This window comes from Arvicola amphibius, chromosome 10, assembly GCF_903992535.2.
Source record: "Arvicola amphibius chromosome 10, mArvAmp1.2, whole genome shotgun sequence".
NCBI lineage: Eukaryota > Metazoa > Chordata > Mammalia > Rodentia > Cricetidae > Arvicola > Arvicola amphibius.
Genome location: NC_052056.1, coordinates 97,773,831 through 97,800,229, shown reverse-complemented (window position 1 = coordinate 97,800,229; position 26,399 = coordinate 97,773,831). Strand labels below are relative to the sequence as shown.

The following is a 26,399-nucleotide window of genomic DNA, read 5'->3' as shown; positions in this document are numbered from 1 at the left end:
ATAACCATCTGTAATGAGGTCTAGTGCCCTCTTCTGGCCTGCAGGCATATACACAGACAGAATATTGTATACATAATAAATAAATATTAATAAATAAATATTAAAAGAGTGAGCCTACAGAGCCACAGGCCTCATGACCTCTGAAATATACAATGGGGCCGATTGCATGTTCTGCCTCCAGATCGCAAGGCAAGTTCTGCAATGGGGTGACAAGCCAGGGCACGAGGGACAGGTGCCACCGGCAAAATATACAACACAGCCTCAGTAGAGGGCCGCTTGGTGGGGTCACCAATAGAACATTCATGACAGAAACACGTGATGGCACAAAACTGCTCACCCTCAATCCCTAGGAAGAAAGAGAAAGAGGCTGGGGTCCCAGTGACCTCACTTCCAACTCACCTCTTCTGTTGTTGGTTTGTTGGTTTGGTTTTGTTTTTCAAGAAAGGATTTCTCTGTGTAGCCTAAGCTGTCCTCTGTGGACCTGACCTGGAATGTGGCCAAGGCATGCACTACCACCTTCCAGCTAGGCCTCCACCCTTAAAGGTTCCAGCACTATGCTATAGTGCCACCCTGGGGACTGAGCCCTTAACACAGGGTCCCTGTGGGGGCGGGGGACACTCAGAGCCAAATCATAGTGCAACCAGCACCCTGGCTGTAGACCAACAGTCCTAGGGATGAGGGTGGGGTGTCTAAAGGTGGCTGGGGGTGAAATGGGATCCGCAGATTCTCAGGGTCTTTGGAGCATAGGCTTTTATTTTTCACCAGGGTGTGGCAATTGGCTTCTAAACAGCTGCTATTGCGTTTATAATCGAGGGAGAAAATAGGATTTGAAAAGAAATGCTAGGGCGAGCAAAGGAACAGACACACAGCTCTAGAAGGGAGCCTGCTGGAGATCAGGAGGGGTGTGGCCAGCTCCTGTCCTATCTCCTGGGGATGAGGGTATGGGACTTGGTTGGACACGTGTGAGGGTGGAGCCCTCGGATCCTTAGAGCACTGGAGTTTGTCATTCTCAGGCAGGGCTGCTGGTCTGAGCTGCCCACGTCCTCAGCTCCAACCCAACAAGCACTGCTTGCGTGTGGGGTGGTCCATTCTTCCGCTGCGCGGGTGCCCTGCGACCCCGCCCCAGGTGGACCCGGAGAGACCGGGCTCTCCCGAAGAGGCCGCTCCCTGACCGCGCCGCTGGGGGCCGCCCGCGGGCCTTGCCGTCCCGAGCGCGCCGTGCGTTGCGCCCCGGTCCCCGCGCGCGCAGCTCCGCTCAGGGCGGCCCCGCGCGGCGACACGAACGGGGCCGGTGCGCGGGCTGAGCAGCGGCGATGGCGCAGGGAGAGCGGCGGGCGCGCGGCGCGGGGCCCTAGTCGGGCGAGCGCGCTCGGGACGGCGCGGTGGCCGCGCAGCCATGGCCGGGGAGCGGCGCCGGGCGCTGCTGGAGCTGCTGACGCGGCCGGGGAACGTGCGCTGCGCTGACTGCGGAGCCCCGGGTAGGTGCGGGTCGGGCGGAGGCACCGGGTGCGGCCGGGTGGACGGGACTGCGTGGGGCGCGGGGAACGCGGACGAGGCATGCGCTGGGTCCTGGCTGGGTTGGGGTGCGGCCCGGGTGCACCTGCCGGCGGCTGGGACTGGCGGTGGCGGGGCGCAGTATCCGGAGGGCACCTCGTGGGCTCCGCGCGACCGGTGCCACCGCCTCCCCTCCCCCGCCGGGCTGCGTGTCACGCTGTCACCCGCGGCCGCCTCCCCTCCCCAGCCTTGCGAAACCTCGGCGTCTCAGGGAGAAAAAAAAAAAAAAGAGGAAATCATTGGGGGCGGCTAGCTTGCAGGGAAAGCGGCCAGTGAACCCAGGGTGTCTGCTGGCGAGTGTGGGGTCCACCTGGTTCCCAGCTACCTGGAGGTGACGTCATGGCATCCCTTCCAGGGGCCACGCTCAAGGCTGAGGAAGGAAGCTGAGCCTTGGGTGGCCCCTGTGAGGACAGGCTGGCCATGTGCCTATGGCTCTCTATACCTTGCTTCTCTGGGAGCAGGACAGTGGGGGACGGGTGGGAGCCACAGACACATCTGCCTGGCCTCTCCCAGACTTTGTCCCTTAGTGGCCCTGGCTTGGAGGGACTTGTATCCGCCAGAACACCGGGACTCAGGATTGGCTATGAAAAAAGGGCCGAGTTCTCCCACTACTGGGCAGTTTCCTGGAGTTGATCTTCTCTGGGTGTGCAGGTGGGGAGAGATCTGCAAGACATTTCAGGGATATAGGGGACCCTAGCATGAGCCCCTCAGAACATACATAGCGGGTATCCTTGGAGACATCACTCTGGCTCCCCGAGATGCGCGCTAAAGGCACAGCCTGTAAATAGGACCTCCTCCCCACCTCCCCCATTCCCACCCCACCTCCCCCATCCCCACCCCCGCCTCTGGGCTGAGGAGTATCAGCCCCAGCCTGAGAATCTGCTAGTCAATAGTAGTGTATGCCATCCCAGAGGCTCGGGTGTCTCTAAGAGGAGACATTAACCAAGCTTTAACGGGAAGCTGGGCAAGATGAAGTAGCCCTTTCCTGGTCTCCCGAGGCACCGCAGGGCCCTGCCGATGGTGCAGTGGGGTGGTGGCTCCCTGGTGTTATGTGGTACTGTTGCCAGCTGGCCTAGCTCAGGGGAGCCTCCCCACCTCCCTCTCTCAGGCCTGCCTTTCAGCTTGTTCAGGAAAGCTGGCAATGCTGAAGTTCCTGGTTAGGAAGGCTAATGGGTTGCTCCAAACCCACCTAGGGGGTGGTGAACCCCAGGGGAGGGGAACTGGACCTCTCCCCATATTCTCCGGCTACCCAGCCCAGAAACAGCTTCTCAGAACACATGGCTACTTTCTAGACACTCTTAGCCAGACAGGAGGAAGAAGGGGCTTCCTGAACCCTTAGTGAGGACTACCCTATACCATTTACCTGTGTAGTGTCCTGGTGGCCTCTTAGTCTCAGGCCTCTGGCTACTGCAGCTGCTGCCCTCTGAGGGCACGGCCCTTACTGGTTATAGACCAAGTCACCCGTTTTGGCCTATAACAGCCGCTTGCTCCCCCACACTCCCTATCTGTGAGGCAGACAAGGTATGAGGATTGTTTCCACTTTGCAACCAGGGAAACTGAGGCCTCCACCATGTGAACTGTCTTAGGTGTCCACAAGGCTGACCAGGTTTCCTGATGCCCAATCTGCAGCTCTCCACACTGTGTTTGCAAGTCCCCCATTTTTATCTAGACCCTGGCTGAACCAATGCCTGCGTCATGACCCCTGAGGCCTGCTCACACACACCCGGGGCCTATGACGCCCAGTGGGGAGAGATGGGGGCGTTAGTTTTCCTGCGTTTTTCAATGCTGTAGGGTTCTGGAGTCTCCTGTCCTGTGGTGGCCTTGTTGAGGAGGGAGACATGTGTTCCATGGTGTCATGGCCACTGGCTAATGGCTGCTCTTCTTGACCACACAAGTGAGACCAAGGGACCCTGAGGAGTAATGACATCTGCCATGGACAGCAGAACACCATGGCAGACCCAGGTCACCTCTGACCACCAGGCCTGGGGCGTCTGGGGGAACCCTGAGAAGTTTTCACCTGGCCGTAAGAGGTCTGGGAGTGAGACATGTGGAGGGTGAGGATCTCTGCAGCCCCCACTGAGCCTCACTCCAGTCTGGTCTTGAACCTGGGGTCCACCCACCACCCACCTCAGATACTTTCTCAGCCCAGCTAGTGGGTTGTTGGCGGGGCATGGCCCTTCTTCCGGCAAGACTCCTGCTGAGGGAGAGGGAGGGTGTTTGGTGTGTTCCCAAGTTGTCCATGAAGGCTCTCCCTAAAGTGTCTGGCCATTGGATGGCCTGGAAGGTTTGAGAACCACTCTTTCTTGCTTTGATGCCGGTCAAACCTGGACTCCCAGGAGTCCTGACTGGCCGCTCTGGAGGGATGAGGGAGAGGAAGGAAGTGCTTACTTTTAACTAGGTAGGTCAGGGGCTGCTGCTTGACACTGCCCCTGTGGCTGCAGAGCCAGACTTCTGGAGGTCCCAGACACAGGCTAGGTGAGAATGACCCTAGGGCCAGTCCTGAAGCAAAAGGTGGACACAGAGCATGGGTCTTCGTTACACTTGGAGTCTTTGTGGGCATTCAGAAACTGCTTCTGGTCCAGCCCTCAGTACAAAAGATTTCAGAACATGGCTCAGGTTAAGAGAGGGTCCCTGTGTATGTATTTGTGTGTGTGTACATGCTTGTGGGATGGGGCTGGGATTGGCCAGGGCTGAGAAGTGGGTCTGGCAGACCATGCCATGTCTAGAGCAGTGTCCCAGCAGGCTTCGGTTTTTCTTTTCTTCCTCCAGAGTACTGCGGATGAAACCCAGGGCCCTGGGTATACTAGGCAGGTGCTTAACCACTGAGCCACACCCTATTTCCTTATTGGGGAATTCTAGGCAGGGGCTCTACCACTGAGCCACACCCCAACCCCTCACTGGAGGATTCTAGGCAGGGGCTCTACCACTGAGCCACACCCCAGCCCCTCACTGGAGGATTCTAGGCAGGGGCTCTACCACTGAGCCACACCCCAGCCCCTCACTGGGGGATTCTAGGCAAGTGATTTAGCCCAGCCATTCACTGGGGCACTTCTAGGCCAGGACTCTATCACAAAACTACATCCATAACCCTTTCTTTATTAAACATTTTGTTTTCAGACAGTCCATTGAGTTACTTGGCCTGGCCTCAAATTTGCTTACCTTGAATTTTCAATCCTCCTGGCACATTTCCCCAAGTAGCTGGGATTATAGGCATGTGGCACCGGGCCTATTTGGTGTGTGTGTATGTGTGTGTGTGTCTAAATTTTTATGTATGCATATATATTTATGTACACACACCATTCTTTTTTTAAAAAAAATTGTTTTATTTTAATCTTATGGTCATTGGTGTTTTGCCATGGGTCTCGTGTCCCCTGGAACTGGAATTACAGAGAGTTGTGAGCTACCATGTGGGTGCTGGGAATTGAACCCGGGTCCTCTGGAAGAGCAGCCATTGCTCTCAACTGCTGAGCCATCTCTCCAGCCCCATTCTCACTATTTTTAATGTGCAGTTTGGAGGCATTAAGCGCATTTGCAGTTCTGTGCAGCTGCCACCACCATCCACTCTCGAGACTTTCTCCTCTTCCCAAACGGGAACTCTTTTATACGATACTCACTGACTGTCCCTCCAGGTCCCCGTTCCTGAGATGCACCATTTCTTGGTTTCTCAAGGACTCTGACCTGCCAGGGGCCTTCTCTGAACAGACCCACACCGCATTTGTTTGGTCGGGGTCCAGTTTGCTTCACTTGGTAGTGTGGTTGCGAGGTCTATCCATGTTGAAGCAGGTGTTAGAACCCCTTCTTTAGAGCAGAGTGCTATCCCACACGGTGCTATTTGTATTGTACTTATCGATTCACCTGCCTATGAGAACGCTGGTTGCTAAAGAACCGCTGTGTCCTGAGTGGACTTGTCAGGCCTGCCCACTCTAGGATAGTGCTGGGAGCCGGTCCACACGCGGGGTTGAGGACTGGAAGTCTGTCTCTCTGTCCCAGCTCGGACCAGCCCCTTTCTTCTAAACAGTGTCCCTCTGCCCTCCATTCCATCCCTGAAGTATACCCGGTTGTGCCTATGGGCTGAGGATAGCCCAGAATGAACTCCTTAGGTTGCTGGGCTAGCCCCAAGACCTGCAGGCTTCTCTCTGTATGCAGGCCCTGTGACCAGGCCCACGTGCATCTTGAATGTGGGTGACACGACCTCAGACCCAGGCGCCTGACTCTTAGGCAGCTTTAGACTTAGGGTCATTTTCTACGCTCTTACTTGGCACTAGGCAGGAAGGTCGTCTGAGGGTGGCAGAGAGTGGCTCCGGTACAGCGTGGCTGGAAGGCGTGAGGAGTGTGGCTAAGGGTGTGGGAGGCGTGTGCTCACAGAGAGGAGGAGCTGAGGCTTTGTGTGATGGAGCCTTTGATCAGTTTCTCCCCAGCTCTTTGCACATGCACGGTACCCAGGGTGGGGAGACTGAGGTAGGCAGGCTCTTCACAGAGAAGCAAGCGGGCACAGGGTGCTGTGGGTGGAGCTGGCGGCAGAAGCTTGCTGGTGGCAGAAGCTTGCTGGTGGCGGACTGTCACTGCCACATAGTTGGCAGGGAGTAGGGGGAGCCAACACCCTGATCTTACCCAACAGTACCCATAAGAAGTTAGGGAAGAACGCCGCCACTGGGATAGTTGGTGGAGGGGCCTGGTTTGGTTTGGAGAGGGAGAGGAACAAGAAAAATGCAAGTTGGGAGTTGGGTTGGGTGAAGGCTCGGGAACAACAGTGCAGAGATGCAGGATGGTCTAGGTTTTTGTTTCGTTTTGGTTTTTGTTTTAGTTTTAGTTTTTCTAGATAATGTTTCTCTGCGTAACAGCTCTGGCTGTCCTGGAACTCGGTCTGTAGACCAGGCTGGCCTCAAACTCACAGGGATCCGCCTGCCTCTGCCTCTCAAGTGCTGGGATTAAAGGCGTGTGCCACCACCGCCCGGCTAGTTTAGGTTCAATGACCAACTACATTACTACTCTTTAGTGTGTGTGTGTGTGTGTGTGTGTGCGTGTGAGTGTGTGTGTGTGCGTGCGTGCCTGTGTGTCTATGCATGTCCCATGCACACCTGTGGAGGTCAGAGAACAACTTGCGAGAGTTGGTTCTCTGTTCTGCCATGTGGGTCACAGGCATCAAACTCGGATGAAGTTTGCCAGTAGGCGCCATTACCGCCGAGCCCTCTCACTAGCCTTGAGTTTATTTATTTATGGACAAGGTCTCACGTAGCTCAGGCTGGCTTGGAACTCATTATGTAGCTAAGGATGATCTTGAACTTTTCGTCCTCTCGCCTCCACCCCACTCCCGAGTGCTCAGGTTGCAGGCATGCACACTCCCCTGTCTTCTGCAGTGCTGGGGATGGAACCTAGGGCCTCATGCATGCTAGGCAAGCCCTCTACCAACTGCACTATGGCCTTAGGCTTGTTTTGGTGTTTTCGAGACAAGGTCTCACCTTGTAGCCCTGCCTGGCCTGGAGTTTGCCTTGCTTCTGCTTTAGTCTTCCAAGGCTGGGATGACAGACAGGTCTGCACTATGATGTCCCGCTCTTAAAGATGGTCTTTGAAGGCATCTCCCTTATGGCACCAATTTGTGGTTCCGGGAGCACCCCACCTATAGGGAAGACCATAGAGATGCTCCCAGAAAGTACTGGCTCAAGCATTGCCATGGTTACAGAGGACTCCAGGGACTTGAATTTGGGATCAGCAAGTCATGCTCACAGGGCAGGCACAGCCTACAAGAGAGGTGGATGGGGCACAAACTGACCTAGAGTCCCTGATATGTGGTGTGGAGTTGGTGGCAGAGGCCGAGAATCCTAGGTACTTGAGAAACTGAGGCAGGAGGTCGCAGATTTAATCCTAAGCAGCAAGGCTATGGAGCAAGTTCATGGCCAACCTAAATAAATTAGTGAGACTGTCTCCAAATAAGTAAAAAGAGGGCTAGGATTTAACTGTGAGTTCTGTTCTGTATTCATGACTCTGTGGGCTGGAGAAGCCAGAAGGCCAGTGTATGCGGGAGGGAGGGTGCTCTAACAACCACAGCAAGGCTTGGCTCTTTACCTGGGGCAGTGGGAGCCACAGAGCCAAACAACTAAAACCTGTGTAGCAGGGTCACCAGCTGATGTTGAAGACAGGATGCATTCAAGAACTCAGGTGCGGTGGCATATGTCTTTACCCCCACACTCAGGGTGTGTGAGGCAGGAGGATTGCCATGAGTCTGATGCCGCTGTGAGTTACAAAGTGAGACCTTGTCTCAAAGATACAATCAGCTGGGCATAGTGACTTGGGCCTTTAACCCCAGCCCTTCGGAGGCAGAGGCAGGCAGATCTCTGTGAGTTTGAGGTCAGCCTGGTCTATAAAGTGAGTTCCAGGACAGCCAGGGATACATAGTGAGAGCCTGTCTCAAATAACAACAAACCAATCAACCAACAGATAGATAGATAGATAGATAGATAGATAGATAGATAGATAGATAGATAGATAGATAATCCCCCTATTCTGGGAGTGACTGAGCAGGATAGTGTTGAGGGCAGAGCATCCACTCAGGACTTGGGGAGGATGTTGAGGTGTGTAGGTGGGGTTGGGTGTACCTCTGAGGAGAGGCAGAACTGGGTAGGCATCGACGTGTACATACTTCTTTCTCCTTTTTAAAACCCCTCCCAGCAATCCACGTGTGATAAAATTAACCAACTACATGAAAACACAGTGGCGTGTAAAACCCAGTCCTTACAGGGTCATCACTGCTAGCAAGTTCTTAAAATAGGTTTTTAGCATCCATGAGACCAGCTGAGCTGCACAGCAGGGAGCCTGAGCACCTGTGGTATTGGGCGCAGAGGAGGATGTCCACGGCAGAGGTTGACAACCCAAAGAAGTGTCAGGGGACTGTGAGGTGTGGGGAGGCAGGTACCATCTCCTCTTCTGAATGGGAAGGGAGGTATGAGGAGAGGAGTTGCTCCCCTCCAGTGGGTCGGGGCCTTGCCGAGAGGAGAGCCTGAGCCCCTCCATTATCCAGGGCCCTGAAGCTGACTGAGCACCAAATATAAGGAGCACAGCCTTGTGGGAATCTGTAGCGTCTAGAGGCAGCCATCTCTGTCTTGATGCTCCCATTCCAGTGGGGTATGAAAAAAAAAACAAGACAAGGCCGGGCGGTGGTGGCGCACGCCTTTAATCCCAGCACTCGGGAGGCAGAGGCAGGCGAATCTCTGTGAGTTCGAGACCAGCCTGGTCTACAAGAGCTAGCTCCAGGACAGGCTCTAAAAAAAAAGCTGCAGAGAAACCCTGTCTCGAAAAAAAAAAAAAAAAAAAAAACAAAACAGCTAATGGTAGCCCAGAAAAAAAGGACCTCCATGCAGGTGGATTGCTGGGGGCAGCTATGTGTGCATATGTCCCCCGCCGCCCCCACCCCCCGAGAATCTTGGATTCTATCTCTCTTTAAGAGGTTCCTACCTTCTAGTTTGGAGCTAGCTGCCTACCTGCCTCAGGCCCGGGTAGCAGAGTGGCTATCTGACCAGGATCTCAGCTACGCACCAACCTCCGGAAGAGCAAAGTTCTCTAAAGCTGAGCCACAGGACTCTGCCAGAACCACATTCCACTGATAGGGTCCACTGCTCCACTCCTCCCCCTGCCTAGGCCTTGGCCAAGGGGGACACACCTGTCCCACCTGGCTCTGCCCCAGAACACGCCCGACCTGCTCGGGTGCTTGGGAGCTGCTCCCGGAAGCACTGAGGGTCTGAGTCACCTTGAAGGGACCAGGGGAGGAAGGGCAGGGGGAGGGTGTGTGGCCTTAGGGAGCCAGGAGGAGGAGGAGAGCAGAGTGGGGAGGTTGATGGCCTCGGACAGGCAGAGTGGTGGCCGCACCTGGACTTAGCACCAAGTAACCAGGGTGCTGGTGGGTGCTGAGGACTTAGCCACCCACCAGTGATCGCCTGCTCACCGTTCAACATCTCTGGCCACTCGTGACACAGGACACTTTTGTGGCTTGTCCCGGGATGACACGGGTCCTAGAACAGTTTCCAAACCATTCAGCAGAGAATTCTGGGATCCTGGGTGACTAAGACATGCTCCAGACAGAAGCCGTGAGACTCAGTACGCAGGTGTTGCTAGCCCCTGTGGGAACAGTGCATCCGGATGGAGCCAGGACCCATGTAGGGATCACCTGGAGAGCCTGAGGGCACTCTGGCCAGCTTTCCCCAGGAACCGAGCCAGTTTTGGTCTGTGAACAGGTTTTAATCTGACCTTTCCCCTACTCACAGGTCCACCCTAGAGGGCTGTGGCATCCATCCTGGATCTCCAGTGACAGGCTATGGTGGCCTTCAGTGGCCAAAATTCTGCTGAGCCTTTTCTGGTGGGCATGGAGTTGGCAGAGAGTAACTGAGGCACTGTGAGACGCAAGTGGTTGGGACATGGTTAATTGAGAGTTGACTTGGTATACATACTCAGCTGGCCAGGAGGCACCTCTTGGTGCCGTTGAGGTCAGAGGTGGGTTAGGTGCTATCTGGCTGGAGTCCACTTCTGTTTTGTTGGCTTTCCAGAGCTGTGCTGCCCAAGGTCACCCACGACAGTCAAGACATTTGAAAACATAGCCTCAGCCTGGGGCAGTGGCTTGATGGGTAAGAGTGCTTGCTATACAAGGACAAGGACCTGGGTTCAAATCCCAACACTTGTGTACAGAGTCAAGCGTGGTTTCCTGTACTTGATGGGGGGGGCACAGAAACAGGAGGAGTGCTGGTGTTTGCCAGCTGCCAGCCTAGCTGCAGGCTTAGTGAGAGACCCTGTCTCAAGGGATCAAGTAGAGAGCGAGAGAGTGGGGCATTCTGTTCTCTGCATGAGCGTGCACAGAGAGAGAGAGAGAGAGAGAGAGAGAGAGAGAGAGAGAGAGAGAGAGAGAGAGAGAGAGAGAGAGAGAGAGAGCGCACAGCACCATTAGGGAGGTAAGAGCATCCTGAGTTCAAATCCAGCTTGGGCTACATTGTAAGACCCCATTGGAACTAGAGCCTCTGTTGGGAAGCTTCGAAGGCTGGGGCAAGGCCCTGTGGTGGATTGAAGGGCTTGGGCAGAGCCAGGGACTTCCAGCTTGGAGCGGCTTCTGCCTCTCGCGGCAGTTTACAAGGCAAAGGTGGCTGGCACAGAGCTTCAGGCCCGCCAACTGTCTGTTGGAGTCAGGAGCCCACCTGACTGACCTGGCTGGCTCTGGGCCAACTTCTTTGCCTACAAGGTTTCCCCTGGGTGGAATCCTAGAGTACAAGGTCAGTGCTGAGGGGATTTCAGGTTGGGGCGAGGCAGGAGGCCACACCTGCTGCCCTGGGCTTGGCCAAGCTCTGTCCTCTGCCAGACCCTGCCCATGCTGTTCCCACCGCACTCCATACCTCTTAGCCAGTGCCCCCCATCTTCACCACAAGAGCTTAGGCTCTTCCTCCAGGAAGGCCTCCTGGCTTCCTGCTCATGCTTGCCTCCCACTGCTGGTTCCCGGCCACACCACAGCCACCCTCCTGTGGCCTTTCCTTGGTGTAAATAAGAGTAGTTTTCCGGGATTGGGGCCTCTGTCTGGGCTCAAGTTTTCCAGCAGGGACCCATCTGTTCATGAGCATGACTCTTGAGTCCTGGCCCAAAGTGACCTGGGGACTATTTAGACGTAGCATACATAGGTCAAAGCACCTCCTCCGTCTTCCTTCTTTTCCCCACTTCCCACCAGACCCCAGGAGCCAGGGGTTCAGGGCAGGGTAGTTCCACCTCCGGGAACTGGTGTTCTGGTACTGGGCTCAGCCCTGTGGGCCTGAAGCCTAGGGCTTGCCTGAGGGAAAGGCAGGGAGTGAACATTGCTAGCCTGGAGTCCCCGCTGGGCCCGGCCTGCCACCAGTTATGGGCCCTGTCACCTTCCATTCCAAGCTTGGGGTTTAGGACACTTAAAGAGTTCCTGATTAGACTCTGTAAGGTGACAAGAATTCGGAGGCTTGGGGGTCACCCTCTCTCCCGTCAGAACTGAAACAAGAGATCTGCCTCTTGACCAGGTGCTGGTGGCCTTTACAGACCCCTGTGAGATCACAGGTGAGGAAATCTTCCCAGGTAACCAGGTCAAAGGGCTCAGCTAGAGAACTGTCTCTGCCCCAGGATCTTTATCCTCCCTCCACTCCCGAGTCCCAATAGGACCAGCTACAGGTACCAGGGAGGTGATCCAAGGACAGTGTTGGGTCCTGGAAGAAATTTGCCGGCACTGGAGTCCCAGGTCTACCACAGCGTGACCCCAGGCAGGTGTCTGACACTGCAGGAGTTATATTTGCTTTATTCCATAATCTGAAGCGATGACAGGATCTCACCTTGAGGGTTATGGTGGGGCTGGGCTGGGAGCTAGCTCAGTTGGTAAAGAACTTGGCGTGCAAGCGGGATCCATGTGAAGTACTATGTGTTGGTCTGAAACCTGCTGGCCAGTCAGCTGGATTGGCGAGCTCCGTATTCCGTGAGAGACCCTGTCTCAACAAGGTGGAGTGATGGAGGGAGACATCTGACATCAACTTCTGGCTCCTTCACACACGTGCACAAATATGTACACAGGCGTGCACAATACACATGTGCTCACAAACACACACATGCATTCATGGGCATGCATGGAGGTCACATGGAGATGGAGCGAGGTGTTGTGGTTGGTTCAATGTTGGGCTCCAGTGAGCACCCATTATAAGCGGTGCGGGAGGGGCCGGAGGGACCAGGGGCAGGCTGGGCAGGAAGGTGCTGGCTGACCCCAAAGATTAGCGGCTGCTGTATTGGAGCATCCAGGGTCCGCAGGCACCCTGCACATGGCCTACTGGTCATACCAGCACTTCTGCCATGAAAGCCTAACCTAAGGCTTGACCCCAGGGCCAGCACCTGGACAATCTGGCTGCCCTGGGCTGGTGGTGAGGAGTGGGGGAGGCCGTACATTCCTGCTGCCTCCATGGGGGACCCTTGTCCAAGACATAACACACTGCAGTGACTCCATCACAGCCAGCTGGAGGAAATGGCTATCAGCTGCCGATCGTTTTTATGATCTTAGAACATCCTCCGGGGTTGGGGCGATGACTCAGTACAGCCCATGCTGTGCAAACGTGAGGACATAATTTCGATCCGCAGAACCCATATAAAAAAAAAAAAGCCAGGAGGGGTGGCATGTGCTTGTAATTCCATCACTGGGGAGGTGGAGACAGGAAAAGTCCCTGGGCCTTTCTGGCTTTTCAGCCTGCCTAGCTGACTACAGGTCAAGTGAGAGACTCTTTCTTAAAAAAAAAAAAAAAATCAAGATGGAATCCAGGTGTGGTGGCGCATGCCTTTAGTGCCAGCACTTGGGAGGCAGAGGCACGCTATATGAATTTGAGAACTACCTACATAGTGAGACCCTAGCTCAAAAGCTAAATCCAAGGTAGATGATGCCTGAGGGATGACCCTCTCAGGTTGTCTACACACACACACACACACACACACACACACACATACACACGCACGTGTGCAGAAACCAAAATACAGTGGCATGCTCCGGCCCTCTTGCAGCCCCATGACTGGAGGGTCTTCCTGCCGCCTGGAGAATCCCTTTGGAAAAGCGCCTGCTGCTTTGCCTATTTTTGTCCTCTGTGCTTTGTTGTGTCACTGAGCTCCAGCCACGCTTTCAGCAGCTCGGCCTCCTCTGGGTGTGGCTGCCCTTTAACCTTTCCCTCTCTTGACAGGCACTTTCAGCGAGCTAGCAGGTCGCTTTCATTTCATCAAGATAACTTGTGTCCCTCTTCCACCAAGTCTGCTGTTAGTAGTGCATCTCTTGTTTATTTTGAGACTGTCATTTAATATGACCTTTCTCCTCCTCCCTTTCCTCCCTTCAAGCCCTCCCATAGACCCCTCCCCACTCTTTTTAAATACATGGACTCTTTCCCCATTAATTGCTGTTGAACGCATATATGTAATTATATATACATATATATTCTTTTTTTTCAAGTTCTTTTTTAAAATTTTTATTGAGCTCTACATTTTTCTCTGCTCCCCTCCCTGCCTCTCCCCTACCCTCTTCAACCCTCTCCCAAGGTCCCCATGCTCCCAATTTACTCAGGAGATCTTGTCTTTTTCTACTTTCTACTTCCCATGTAGATTATATCTATGTAAGTCTCTCTTAGTGTCCGCATTGTTGTCTAAGTTCTATGGGATTGTGGTTTGTAGGCTGGCTTTCTTTGCTTTATGTTTAAAAAACAAACACCTATGAGTGAGTACATGTGATAATTGTCTTTGTGGGTCTGGGTTACCTCACTCAAAATAATGTTTTCTAGCTCCATCCATTTTCCTGCAAAATTCAAGATGTCTCTATTTTTTTCTGCTGTGTAGTACTCCATTGTGTAAATGTATCACATTTTCCTTATCCATTCTTCAGTCTAGGGGCATTTAGGTTGTTTCCAGGTTCTGGCTATGACAAACAAAGCTGCTATGAACATAGTTGAGCACATGTCCTTGTGGCACGATTGAGCATCCTTTGGATATATACCCAAAAGTGGTATTACTGGGTCTTAAGGAAGGTTGTTTCCTAATTTTCTGAGAAATCGCCACACTGACATCCAAAGGGGCTGTACCAGCTTGCACTCCCACCAGCGATGCAGAAATGTTCCCTTTACCCCACAACCTCTCCAGCCTTTCAGTGTTTTTGATTTTGACCATTCTTTCAGGTGTAAGATGGAATCTCGGTTATTTTGATCTGCATTTCTCTGATGACTAAGGAGGTTGAACATTTCCTCAAGTGTCTTTCAGCCATTTTAGATTCCTCTGTTGAGAGTTCTCTGTTTAGGTCTCTACTCCATTTTTTTTATTGGATTATGTGATCTTTTGGTGTCCAATTTCTTGAGTTCTTTCTATATTTTGGAGATCAGACCTCTGTCTGATGTGGGGTTAGTGAAGATCTTTTCCCATTCTGTAGGCTGTCATTTTGTCTTGTTGACCGTGTCCTTTGCTTTACTGAGCTTTTCAGTTTCAGGAGGTCCCATTTATTAATTGTTTCTCTCAGTGTCTGTGCTGCTGGGGTTATATTTAGGAAGTGGTCTCCTGTGCCAATGTGTTCAAATGCATTTCCCACTTTCTCTTCTATGAGGTTCAGTGTGGCTGGCTTTATGTTGAGGTCTTTGATCCATTTGGACTTGAGTTTTGTGCATGGTGATAGATATGGGTCTATTTTCATTCTTCTACATGTTGATATCCAGTTATGCCACCATCACTTGTTAAATATGCTTTCTTTTTTCCATTTGATTTTTTTTTGCTTCTTTGTCACAAATCAGATGTTCGAAGATAATGTGGATTGATATCCAGGTCTTCTATTTGGTTCCATTGGTCCCCCTGTCTTTTCTTATGCCAGTACCAGGCTGTTTTCAGTACTGTAGCCCAGTAGTAGGGATTGTGATGCCTCCAGAAGTTCTTTTATTGTACAGAATTGTTTTGGCTATCCTGGTTTTTTTGCTTTTCCATATGAAGTTGAGTACCATTCTTTCAAGGTCTATGAAGAATTTTGCTGGGATTTTGTTGGGCATTGCATCTTAAGTATAACCTGTGGAGTCCATATGTTACTTGTATGGATGTCTTCAGGGCTGACTGTTTGGCACTGGACAGCCAATTGGGGAGGACCACCTCTCTCTTTGGCTCCCTACTTTCCTCAGTTAACTTGTGTAGTGTAGGGCATAGGCCTCATGGGCTTCTCCTCATCTGCTTTGGTATGCCCGTCGAGGTCATCCTTGTTCAATCCTTGTTCAGCTTGTGGTTGGACAGTCACGTTGATGAGCTTATGGGTGCAGCTTGTAATGTCATCAGGAAACATAATGTGATAGCAACCTCCCCGATCTTCTGGCTCTTACAATCTTCCCATCCCCTCTTCTGCGATGTCCACTGAGCCTTAGGTAGAGAGTGTGTCCATTGGGGCTGGGCTCCACAACTCTGCATTTTGCTTGGTTGTGGTTTACTGTAGTGGTCTCCATCTGTTGCAAAGAGAAGTTACCTTAATGAAGGGTGAGGACTACACTTCCCAGTCTAGACCCTGTAGTAATGTATCTTTAGAATAGACTTATTTGGGCTGGAGAGATGGCTCTGCAGTTAAGACCACTGGCTGCTCTTCCAGAAGACCTGGGTTCAATGCCCATATAGCTCACAACTGTATGACACCCTCACATTGACATACATGTGAGCAAAACACCAATGCACACAAAATAAAATTATATATATACATATAATATATATAACATTGATTGATTGATTGATTAATTGACAAAGACTCTCTATGTAACTCTGGCTGGCCTGGAACTCACAGAGACCCATCAGCTTTTGCCTGAGTGCTGAGGTGCTGAGATTAAAGATGTTCTCTCTCTGTCTCTCTCTGTTTCTCTCTCTGTTTCTCTCTCTGTTTCTCTCTCTGTCTCTCTCTCTCTCTCTCTCTCTCTCTCTCTCTCTCTCTCTCTCTCTCTCTCTCTCTCTCTCTCTCTCTCTCTCTGTGTGTGTGTGTGTGTGTGTGTCCATGTCCATGCATGTGCACAATTCCATCTTGGTCTCTTTTCTGGGCTGTTTTGGTGGTTTGATACCATTTGTTTGTTTATTTATGTGTACAGTGTGTGTGCATATGGATGGGGGTGCATTTGTGCATATTCCATAGTGCACTTGTGGGGTCAGGGGACAACCTCCGGTGTCTCTCTTCATCTTTGACCTTGCTTGCGGCAGGTCTCTTTGCTGTTTATCTGCATTGTCTGTCAGACACCTGGGCCATATGTTTCCAGGGGTCCTCCTGGCTCTGCATCCCATCTCCCTTGAAGCACAGGGGTCACAGATGCTCACATGAAAATGGCTTTTGTGTGAGTCTTGGGGATCCACACTCAGGTCCTCACTCTCTCACTACAAGTACTTTTACCCTGAGCCATGCCCCAGCCTCGGGTCTCTGCCTTTTGAGCATGCCCCAGCCTCGGGTCTCTGCCTTTTGAGCTCGCATATGAATTCTAGACTCATTTGAAATTTTTCTTCATAATGATTCCCATTGGAAATATTGTGGAGATTACAGTCAGCCCATAGATTAATTTTCCAAGAGTTTGTGTTGAAAATCTTGCCCCTTCCAACCCAGAAATGGCTTCTTTCCATGATATAGATAATTAATTTCTAGGCACAATATTTCATAGTTTCTGTCTTTCTTATCTCTTGTCATATTTATCCCAATGTCTTTCATGTTTTTATAGTAGTATAAAAAGTTTGTGGTTGGGGGGCTGGAGAGATGGCTCAGTGGTTAAGAGCACTGCCTGCTCTTCCAAAGGTCCTGAGTTCAATTCCCAGTAACCACATGGTGGCTCACAACCATCTGTAATAGGGTCTGGTGCCCTCTTCTGGTTTGCAGGCAAACATGCAGACAGAATACTGAGAATAGTGTATACATAATTAATAAATAAATCTTTAAAAAAAGTTTGTGGTTGTTTTGAGACAGGGTCTCACTATATGGCTCCGGCTGACTTGGAACTTGCTATGTAGACCAACCAGGCTGGTTTTAAACTCAGAGAGATCCACCTGCCTCTGCCTCCCTAGTACTGGGATTAAAGTCGTGCGCCTCTACCAGCTGGCTACCCTGCGTGACTTTCAAGTGTTAAATAGCTTTGAATTCCTAGTAGAAGCCCCTGTGTTTTATGGTATAGCACTCTGTTTATGTATCGTTGGATACTGTGGTAGTCAGGCTTTTTCATGTGACCAAATACCCAAGAGACACATTTTAGGTCTCTGGGCCCCAGGTTCCAGAAATGTCAGTCTGTCATGCTGGGGAGGGGTGGAGTAGCAGAAGAGCTCACATCACCATGAGCAGGAAACAGGAAAGAGGTGGATACTAGAAGGTGCCAGAGTGATATATGTCCTCAAGAACAAACCCTCAGTCACTGGCTTCCTCTAACCAGACACTAGTTCCTGCTTTTACCACCTCCTAGTAATTGTGTATATTGAGGAATTAGTAATCTCTCACCTGGATCAGAGCCTTCGAGATCCTAAAAAATGTCCACACAGACAGACACACACACCAAAGTGGGCTTTGCTGGTATCAAAGTCAGGTTGAAAATCAAAATTAGCTGCAACCATTATGTAGGCGTGGGGACCTGAGTTTGAATCCCCAGCACCCGTGTAAAAGCCTGGGGCATCAGTGAGACAGGACTCCACCTTCCAGCCTTGAGCTGCCCATTCTTGCTGCTCTTGGCCCACTCAAGGTAGCGGTCCAGCCCTTAGCCAGGGTCTCGACTATGGATCAGCTGTAGAGCCATATTCCATCAGGATGCAGAGACAGAGACAGGCATAGCCCCAGGACTCGATGGCCGGGCAGTCTAGCTGAAATGGCCGGCTCTGGGTGCAGAAAGACACCCTATCTGAAAAGACAAGGTGGAGATTTACCAAGGAAGGCGCCTGGTGTGAGCCTCTACTCCACAGGCAAGGACAAGCAGTCACATACAAACATCATGCATGTGAAAATGAAATATACCAATAACTGAAAACATAGCTGCCCCAAATACGAGCATCTCTCGTGGGCGTGTCTTTATCGCTCCTCGGCGAGCAGCCAGTAGTGGAATGGCAGGTTTATACAGGAGATGTAGACTCAGCTGTGTCAGAAGTTGGTGGTCGACCTAGCAGTGCCTGGTAGTCCCTGTTACTTGGGAGAATCGGGAGTTCACGGCAAGCCTCAACTACATAGCAAATTTGAGGCCTGCTTAAGTTATATGAGACCTGGTTTCAGAAAAAAAAAAGAACAGGAGAAGGAGGAAGAGGAAGGAGGAGGAGGAGGAGGAGAAAGAAAATGCCACACTGATTCCAAGACAACGAACAAATTCATATTCATGCCCAGAGCACACGAACATTCCAGGTGTTCTGCATCCTTGTCAATTCTAGGCCATATCTGTCTTTGTGTGTGTGTGTGTGTGTGTGTGTGTGTGTGTGTGTGTGTGTTTGGTTAAGATGGGGTTTCTCTGTGTAAAGCCCTTGCTGTCCTGAACTAGCTCTTGTAGACCAGGCTGGCCTCAAACTCACAGAGATCTGCCTGCCTCTGCTTCCCAAGTGCTGGAATTAAAGGCGTGTGCTGTCCATATAATTTTGACTTGGCAAGATTGCTCAGTGGGTGGTGTCATTTGTCACCAAGCCTGATGATTTGCCTTTCGTTCCTTGGGGACCAACACTGTGGGAGGGGAGAATTGACTCCCACAAGTTGTCCTCCGAACTCCACACCACGGCATACACACTCACTTGCATTTATGTATGTATACACAAATCAATTAGTGAGGGGCTGGAGAGATAGCTCAGCAGTCAAGGAGACTGGCTGCTCTTCCAGAGAACCCATGTTCAATTCCCAGGACTCACATGGTAGCTCACAACCATCTATAACTCTGGTTCTAGCATCTGATACTCTTTTCTGGCCTCCTTTGGGTACCAAGCACCCGTGGTACACATCACACAGACAAAACACCCATACACATAAGATTTTTTAAATAAAAAATAAATATGATTTAAATTTTTTTAGAGCTTCTTAGCTGGACCAGGACTGGGTAGAGCTGTAACCTCAGCAACTTGAGAGGCTGAAGTAGGAGTGTCAGAGGTCCAAGGTCTTCCAGGGATAGGCAGCCTCAGCAACTTAGTGAGACTTTGTTTCAAAATAAAAAGTAAAGAGGGCTGTGGGTGTGGCTCAGTGGTAGAGCACCTGCCTAGAGTCCCCCAGTGAGGGGCTGGGGTTGTGATTCAATGGTAGAGACCTGCCTAGAATCCCCCAGTGAGGGGCTTGGGTGTGGCTCAGTGGTAGAGCACCTGCCTAGAATCCCCCAGTGAGGGACTGGGGTGAGGCTCAGTGGTAGAGCACCTGCCTAGTGTGCACAAAGTCCTCAGTTCCATCCTCGTCATCCCCTGCCATGGCCTCTATTGACTCTGTGTCTAACCCTTTTGGTCTCAGACTGAGCTTTCCCTGTATGCCTTGGAGTCCTGGCTGAGCTTCCCTGACCTCTGCCCTTCCCTTTTAGATCCTGACTGGGCGTCCTACACCCTGGGTGTGTTCATCTGTCTGAGCTGCTCTGGGATCCACCGGAACATCCCCCAGGTCAGCAAGGTGAAGTCAGTCCGTCTGGATGCCTGGGATGAGACCCAAGTTGAGGTATGGGTCCAGAGAGGGATACTGGATGGAGTGAGGGGCATGGTAACCCTATGGCCATATATAGGGTAACCCTAGTTCCCTCATCTCTAGATACTGGGAACCTTGGTGGGTCTAACCTTCCAGGGGTTCTTTTGCTCCAAGGGGACTTGGGTTAGCTGAAACTTGACAATTTCATTGCTGATCTTTCTGGGGAGCCATATGGTAAAAAAAAAAAATCCAAGCGCTTGTCCGTCTGTCCACCCACAACCAACCACCCACAACCATCCATTCATCCATCCACCCAGCCACTCATCCCTCCATCCATCTACCCATTCACTCATGTATCTACCCATCCACTGATGTGGCGAAGATTGGAAATAACCAAAAATAGTCCTTTTATAATTACTCAATTTTAATACAAGGGGAGATAAGGGAACTTACAGAACCAAGGGTCCAGCGGAGCCGAAGGTGAGCGCGGGGCAGCACAAAGAGCGGGCCGCCTTCCGGCTCCCCAATCCTATTTAAGGGGAATGCTACCCCGCTGGAGCAGCCACGCCCCTGAACGCAGGGATTGGGCCAGCTGCCCCAACATCTCCCCCTTTTGTCTAAATAAGACAGATTCAGAAACCAAATACAACTATATACAATGGGAACAGATCATATAAAATTACAAAAAGTAAACAATATCAGGCGAGAAGTATATAACGAAGAATTTTTCTAATCACTCTACTTTGGGAAGTCTAAATAATCTAGAAGGTAGCTACCATTATCTAATCTTCAACCCCATCAAAGATCTGAGAAGGAGAGTAAAATTACCAAAGCAACCAGGAAGCACAAACGAGAAACTTCCAAAATGTGCAACAGAAGACAGAGACAATTGACTACCTGGGCAACCACACGAAGTCTTGATAGCAATGTTGAGGCAACCAACTTTGGCTGAGGCCTGAAAAAACCTGACATACCATTATACAATGGCAAGGAACCTTTAGTAGAACTATCCTATCCTGTCTTGGCAAGATAAGACAATTCTGTTTTATCCACTTATGGATATTTCATACTTTAGTCAGTAATGGAGGTATGGGCTTTTCTTTGCCCCAAGGCCAGTTCTGCCAAGTAGAAGACAAACTCCCAGTGGAGTGTCTTTGGTGCTCAATGTTCTCTCGGGAGTAGAGCATTGTTGCCAGGAGTGATTGTGTCTCATAAATACAAAACTGTAGGTTAGATTAAAGGCCATGTTCTACAGCTCTTCAAAGAGGTTGAAGATTATGCTATCTATACTAAATACAACCTCTATGTGTCTAAAAAACCTGATTGTCCTAAATATAAATATGACCAACATATAATTCTCAACACTTATGTAACTGTATGACTAATAGAATAGACAACTGTGCAAAAAAATGAAGACAATGATTTCCAAAATGTAAACAGGGTCCTTACATAAATAATATCTGAGGTAGAAATGTACAGTGCAATATGGTAAACAATGTCAATATAACAATTGTTTCAAACAGAGGTAGTATCATACTCTCATACAATGTTCAATATATCAATATACAAGAATCAACACTCATATAGTTTTTTTTTTAAAAAAAGAGCATGAGACTCTTAATCTCAGGGTCGTGGGTTCGAGCCCCACATTGGGCACCAGATGATGTGGCGAAGATTGGAAATAACCAAAAATAGTCCTTTTATAATTACTCAATTTTAATACAAGGGGAGATAAGGGAACTTACAGAACCAAGGGTCCAGCGGAGCCGAAGGTGAGCGCGGGGCAGCGCAAAGAGCGGGCCGCCTTCCGGCTCCCCAATCCTATTTAAGGGGAATGCTACCCCACTGGAGCAGCCACGTCCCTGAACGCAGGGATTGGGCCAGCTGCCCCAACAATCCACTCATCCATTCATTCACTTGTTCATATATCCATTTATCCATGCATCCACATATCCATCTGCTTATCTACTAACCCACCTATCCATCCACCCACCTATATATTCATCTACCACCCATCCACTCACGATCTATGTATCTATCCATGCAATCATGCATCTATGCATCCATCCATCCACCCACATGCCTATCCATCCATCCCCATCTTTACATACATACATATATATATATATACACACACACACATCCATACATATATGCATGCATACATACATCTGTCCATTCATCTCACAAAAGCATAGGGGCATTTACTGTGTACCAGGCAGGAGGAACTGAGCAAGGCAGAGACTTTGCTGCCCTCTAAGAAGGCAGGGGTGGGAGACAAGTGTGAGCACAGGCCCAGGACATAGGGAAGCTGGCATGATACTACTAGGTGGAGCATGGGTTCAGCATAGGACACCCACGTGGAGTGTGAGGAAACACTGACAGGCTGGGGAAGCACATTCCGAGTGAGGGGTGATGGGTGCTACTACTAAGCCACACCCAGCCCCTCACTGGGGAATTCTAGGCAGGTGCTCTACCACTGAGCCACACCCCAGCCCCTCACTGGGAGATGCTAGGCAGGGGCTCTACCACTGAGCCATACCCCAACCCCTCACTGGGGGATTCTAGGCAGGGGCTCTACCACTGAACCACACCCCAGCCCCTCACTGGGGGATGCTAGGCAGGGGCTCTACCACTGATCCACACCCCAGCCCCTCACTGGGGGATTCTAGGCAGCGGCTCTACCACTGATCCACACCCCAGCCCCTCACTGGGGGATTCTAGGCAGGTGCTCTACCACTGAGCCACACCCCAGCCCCTCACTGGGGGATTCTAGGCAGGTGCTCTACCACTGATCCACACCCCAACCCCTCACTGGGAGATTCTAGGCAGGGGCTCTACCACTGAGCCACACCCCAACCCCTCACTGGGGGATTCTAGGCAGGGGCTCTACCACTGAGCCACACTCAGCCCCTCACTGGGGGATTCTAGGCAGTTAGACTTGGCAGTCTTCTAAGTCTTCTCTTCACCATCCTAGAGTAAGCAGCCAATCATAGAATCTTAGACTTTGTATTAAGGGCAGGCTGGCTTTGGTTCAGTGATTCCATAGGGCAATCCTGGCAGAGACACGAGGGTGAGGTACCGTTGTCTCTGGCCATGCCTGACTCTAACTGGGAAAAAGCAATCAGCCTAGGTCAGAGGGCAGTTCCCAGACCCTTGAAGGAATCTGGACTTGAAACATAGGCCACTCCTTTTCCTGTACTCTCTGCAGCCTATTCCATCTCAAGGCTTGTATACTATTCTCAGTGTTCTATAGCTGGTTGGTTTGGTTTTCAGAGCCAGTGTTTCATGTATCTCAGGCTAGCCTGGCTCTCGCTATGTATCCAAGGATGACTTTGGATTCCTGATCCTCCTGTCTCTGACTCCCCAGTGACAGGATTTCAGGCAGATGTCACCGCTCTCTTGACCTGCTTTCCTCGAGATTTTTGTATCAGATCTTTGTAAAGAATTGTTTTCTGTGGCCAGTCCAATGATTTGGCTGGTAAATAAAGGCACTTGCTGTAAAATCTGATGCCCTGAGTGCTGTGGCACATGGGCACACACACACACACACACACACACACACACACACACACACACACAGAGAGAGAGAGAGAGAGAAAGAGAGAGAGAGAGTAAATAAATGAATATATACATACCTACCTACATACATACCATGCATACATAGATGTGATTGAACATGGTGGTGCACAGCATTAATCCAAGCACTTGGATAGGCAGCTATGAGTTCAAGGCCAGCCTGATTTATATAGTAAGCTTCAGGCCTGCCAGGGCTACAACTAGGAGACTGTGACTTAAAAAAAAGTGGAATAAAATAAAATAAACATAACTGAAATTTTACTTTCTTTAGACAGGATCTCACTCTGTACCCCAGGCTGGCCTGGTAGCCCAGGCTGGCCTGGTCCTCACAGTCTTCCTTATCCCAGTCTTCTGAGTGACAGGCATGCACCCCCGAGCCTGCTAGCGAGTGGGATTTAATATGTGTTGCTGTTCTGCACAGGGCACAGTCACCAGGCCCAGCAGAGCGTGGCTTGGGTGAGAGCCCCATCTTTCCCTGACTTTGGCTTCTCGCTCACTCCTCACCTCAGGAGCCACTGGGGACCAGTGTTTTGTGCCTCTTTAGGAGAGGGGTCGACCTGTATGAGCATGCATGTGTCCTTAACTCACGCACGGGCACTGATGTCTTCTGTTACCGCCATGGTCTCTGGTGTGTGTGGGCCACCATGGCCTTGTCCTACCCCCTCTGAATGGAAACTTAGGTTATTCTTTCTTTCCACTTCTATTTTCTATTTCTTTTATCTTTCTTCTCTCCCCTTTATTTGGGGTTTCAGAGACAGGGTCTCAGGTAGTCCAGGCTGATCTCTAGCTCACTCTGCAGCCAAGGCTGACCTTGAACTCTGTATCTTCCTGCCTCCACCCCTGAGTGCTGAGATTACAGTTGTACACCACACACCCTACTTCTTTTTCTCTTTCATTTTTGAGACACGGTCTCTCTCTCTCTCTCTCTCTCTCTCTCTCTACAGACCAGAACAGTTTCACACTCGGGTTCCTCCTGCCTCAGCCTCTGGAGTATTAGGATAGCATGCTTCAGGTTGCTTTCGATCCTTGCTCTCTGTAACCACGGGGTTCCCCAAGCTCTTCCCAGTAGGTCATTTGTGCTTCTGGAAACTCAGTGGTGACCTAAATTCTTCGAGGCAGTGGTGTAAGATTAGAGGCTTGTCAGCGTGTAGAGAACATGCCTGATCCCACATGACTGCGTAGAAGGCTCCAGCCTGGGCTGGTGCTGAGCTGATAGTGTGGGCACTCTTCCCGGGGAGGGTTGCGACTTCCTCACCTGGAGCTGGAGGGAGCTCTGTCACCTCAGCCTGCTCGCTCTTGGCTCACTTGATGGCCTGCCCCCTCTACTGCTTTCACCCTCTTGGGGTTTCTTGACATGTTCAGGAAACTCACCCACTAAGAAGCTGGCTCATTGAAAATAGATTTTTTTCAAAGGTGTCTTGGTTTTACTCATGGTGGTTTCTGTCATGGAAATTTTTTTGTCTTGGTTTAGTCAACCTGATCAACCTTTTTGCTTGTGGTGGTTTACAGCACACTCAGACAGCCCTGAGAGCTGGCTGTTTGTCGCCTTGGGTACATGTGTGTACGGGTGCAAGTGTGTGTGGAGGTCAGAGAACCCGGGGCTGTCACACCTTCCTCAGGCACTTTCCACGTTTTGTTTGTGATAAGGTCTCTTGTCGAGCTGGAACTTTGCCGATAGTCCAAGCTTCCACTTGTCTGCCTAACATCTTCCCGGCCTCTGAATTACAAGAAATGTCTCTGCACCAGCTTTTTACATGAGTTTTAGCGTCAGACTCAGGCTGACACGTTTACAAGATAAGAACTTTACCAACGAAATGATCTCAGGCCTGAGAATCGATTATTTTATTTCAGTACCAGATTTGGATCCTGGGGTCTAATATCACTAGCCCCTCACTGGGGGATTCTAGGCAGGGGCTCTACCACTGAGCCACACCTCAGCCCCTCACTGGGGGATTCTAGGCAGGGACTCCACTGCTGAGCTCCATCTCCAATCCCTGAGGGTTGTTTTTGATTTTCAGTTTAATAAACAGCAAGCACCTTTACCTACTGAGCCATTTTACAGGCCCATGAGTTGCTTTCAAAAACGTTATTACAATTACTTATTTGTGTGTTTGTGTGTACCTATTCATATGTGTGGGGGTGCACACATGCCCTGGCCTGTGAAGAGGCCAGAGTACAACATCCAGCAGTTGGTTCTCTCTAAATATAGGTCCCAAGGATCAAACTTAGGTTATTAGACTCGGGGACACTGAGCCATATCACTGGCCCCTAAATTTAGTTTATTCTATTATTGTGTACAGAACTCTTGTGTATGATGTGTGAATAAGTGTGGGCACACATGTGCCCTGGTGTGATTGTGGCAATCAGAGGACAACCTTCAGGACTCAGTTCTCTTCTTCTACCGTGGGTCCCGTGGGTCAGACTTAGGTTGTCCAGTTTGTGCAGAAGACATTTTAGCCTGCTGAGCCACTGGCCCCTCAGGGATCTTTCTTTCGGGCATTCCTTCTATTTGCTCATTGGCAGCCAACGTCCCTGGGACAGCAGGGTTTCAGAAGGGATGGGAATCCCAAGGACTGGCTATGCTCTCAGCGTCCTAGGTCAGATGACCCTGCAGGGGCCTAAAGGACAGCAGTGACCCAGCAGCCACCACCGTCCCTGGATCCAGGGCTCCTTGGTTCTGACCCTGCCCCCCTCTCTTGCAGTTCATGGCATCTCATGGGAACGAGGCCGCCAGAGCCACTTTCGAGTCCAAAGTACCACCCTTCTACTATCGGCCCACGCTCTCCGACTGCCAGTGAGTACAGAAAGGGCTCTGTCAGGGCACTGGTAAACATCTCTGGGCCTGGCCCCGGGTGGCACAGGGCGGGCCTGTGGGGCACTCAGCAGGGGCTGGAACTTTGAGTTTTGGGGAAAGATTACAGCACGGGTCCCCAGGAGCCCATTAAGGTCGCTGGCTATCTCTCCTGCCTGGCCTCTATCCGTCTATGTATCCGTTTATGTATCCATCCACGTATGCATGTATCTGTGCATGTATGTATCTGTCTGTTTGCTCTTTTATGGACGGGTCTGGGTCTGTATGCAGCCCAGGCTGACCTGAAAGTCCTCACCCTCCTGCCTCGGCCTCTTGAGTACTAAGAACAGGCATGACCAACCATCATGATTCTATTGCTTGTTG

The 26,399-nt window shown here is 50.9% G+C and overlaps 1 protein-coding gene across 1 annotated transcript in view; it reads left to right on the top strand.

Annotated features, from left to right (window-relative positions):
• Positions 1 to 1,349: 1,349 nt before the first annotated feature.
• Adap1 (ArfGAP with dual PH domains 1) overlaps positions 1,350 to 26,399 on the top strand; it is a 52,787-nt gene continuing 27,737 nt past the window's right edge. Inside the window, exons 1-3 of the mRNA XM_038345360.1 lie at positions 1,350 to 1,478; positions 19,548 to 19,678; positions 25,927 to 26,018. Of these exons, the coding sequence (XP_038201288.1) occupies positions 1,397 to 1,478; positions 19,548 to 19,678; positions 25,927 to 26,018 (305 nt within the window). The 5' untranslated portion in view covers positions 1,350 to 1,396. The remainder of the gene's footprint in view (positions 1,479 to 19,547; positions 19,679 to 25,926; positions 26,019 to 26,399) is intronic.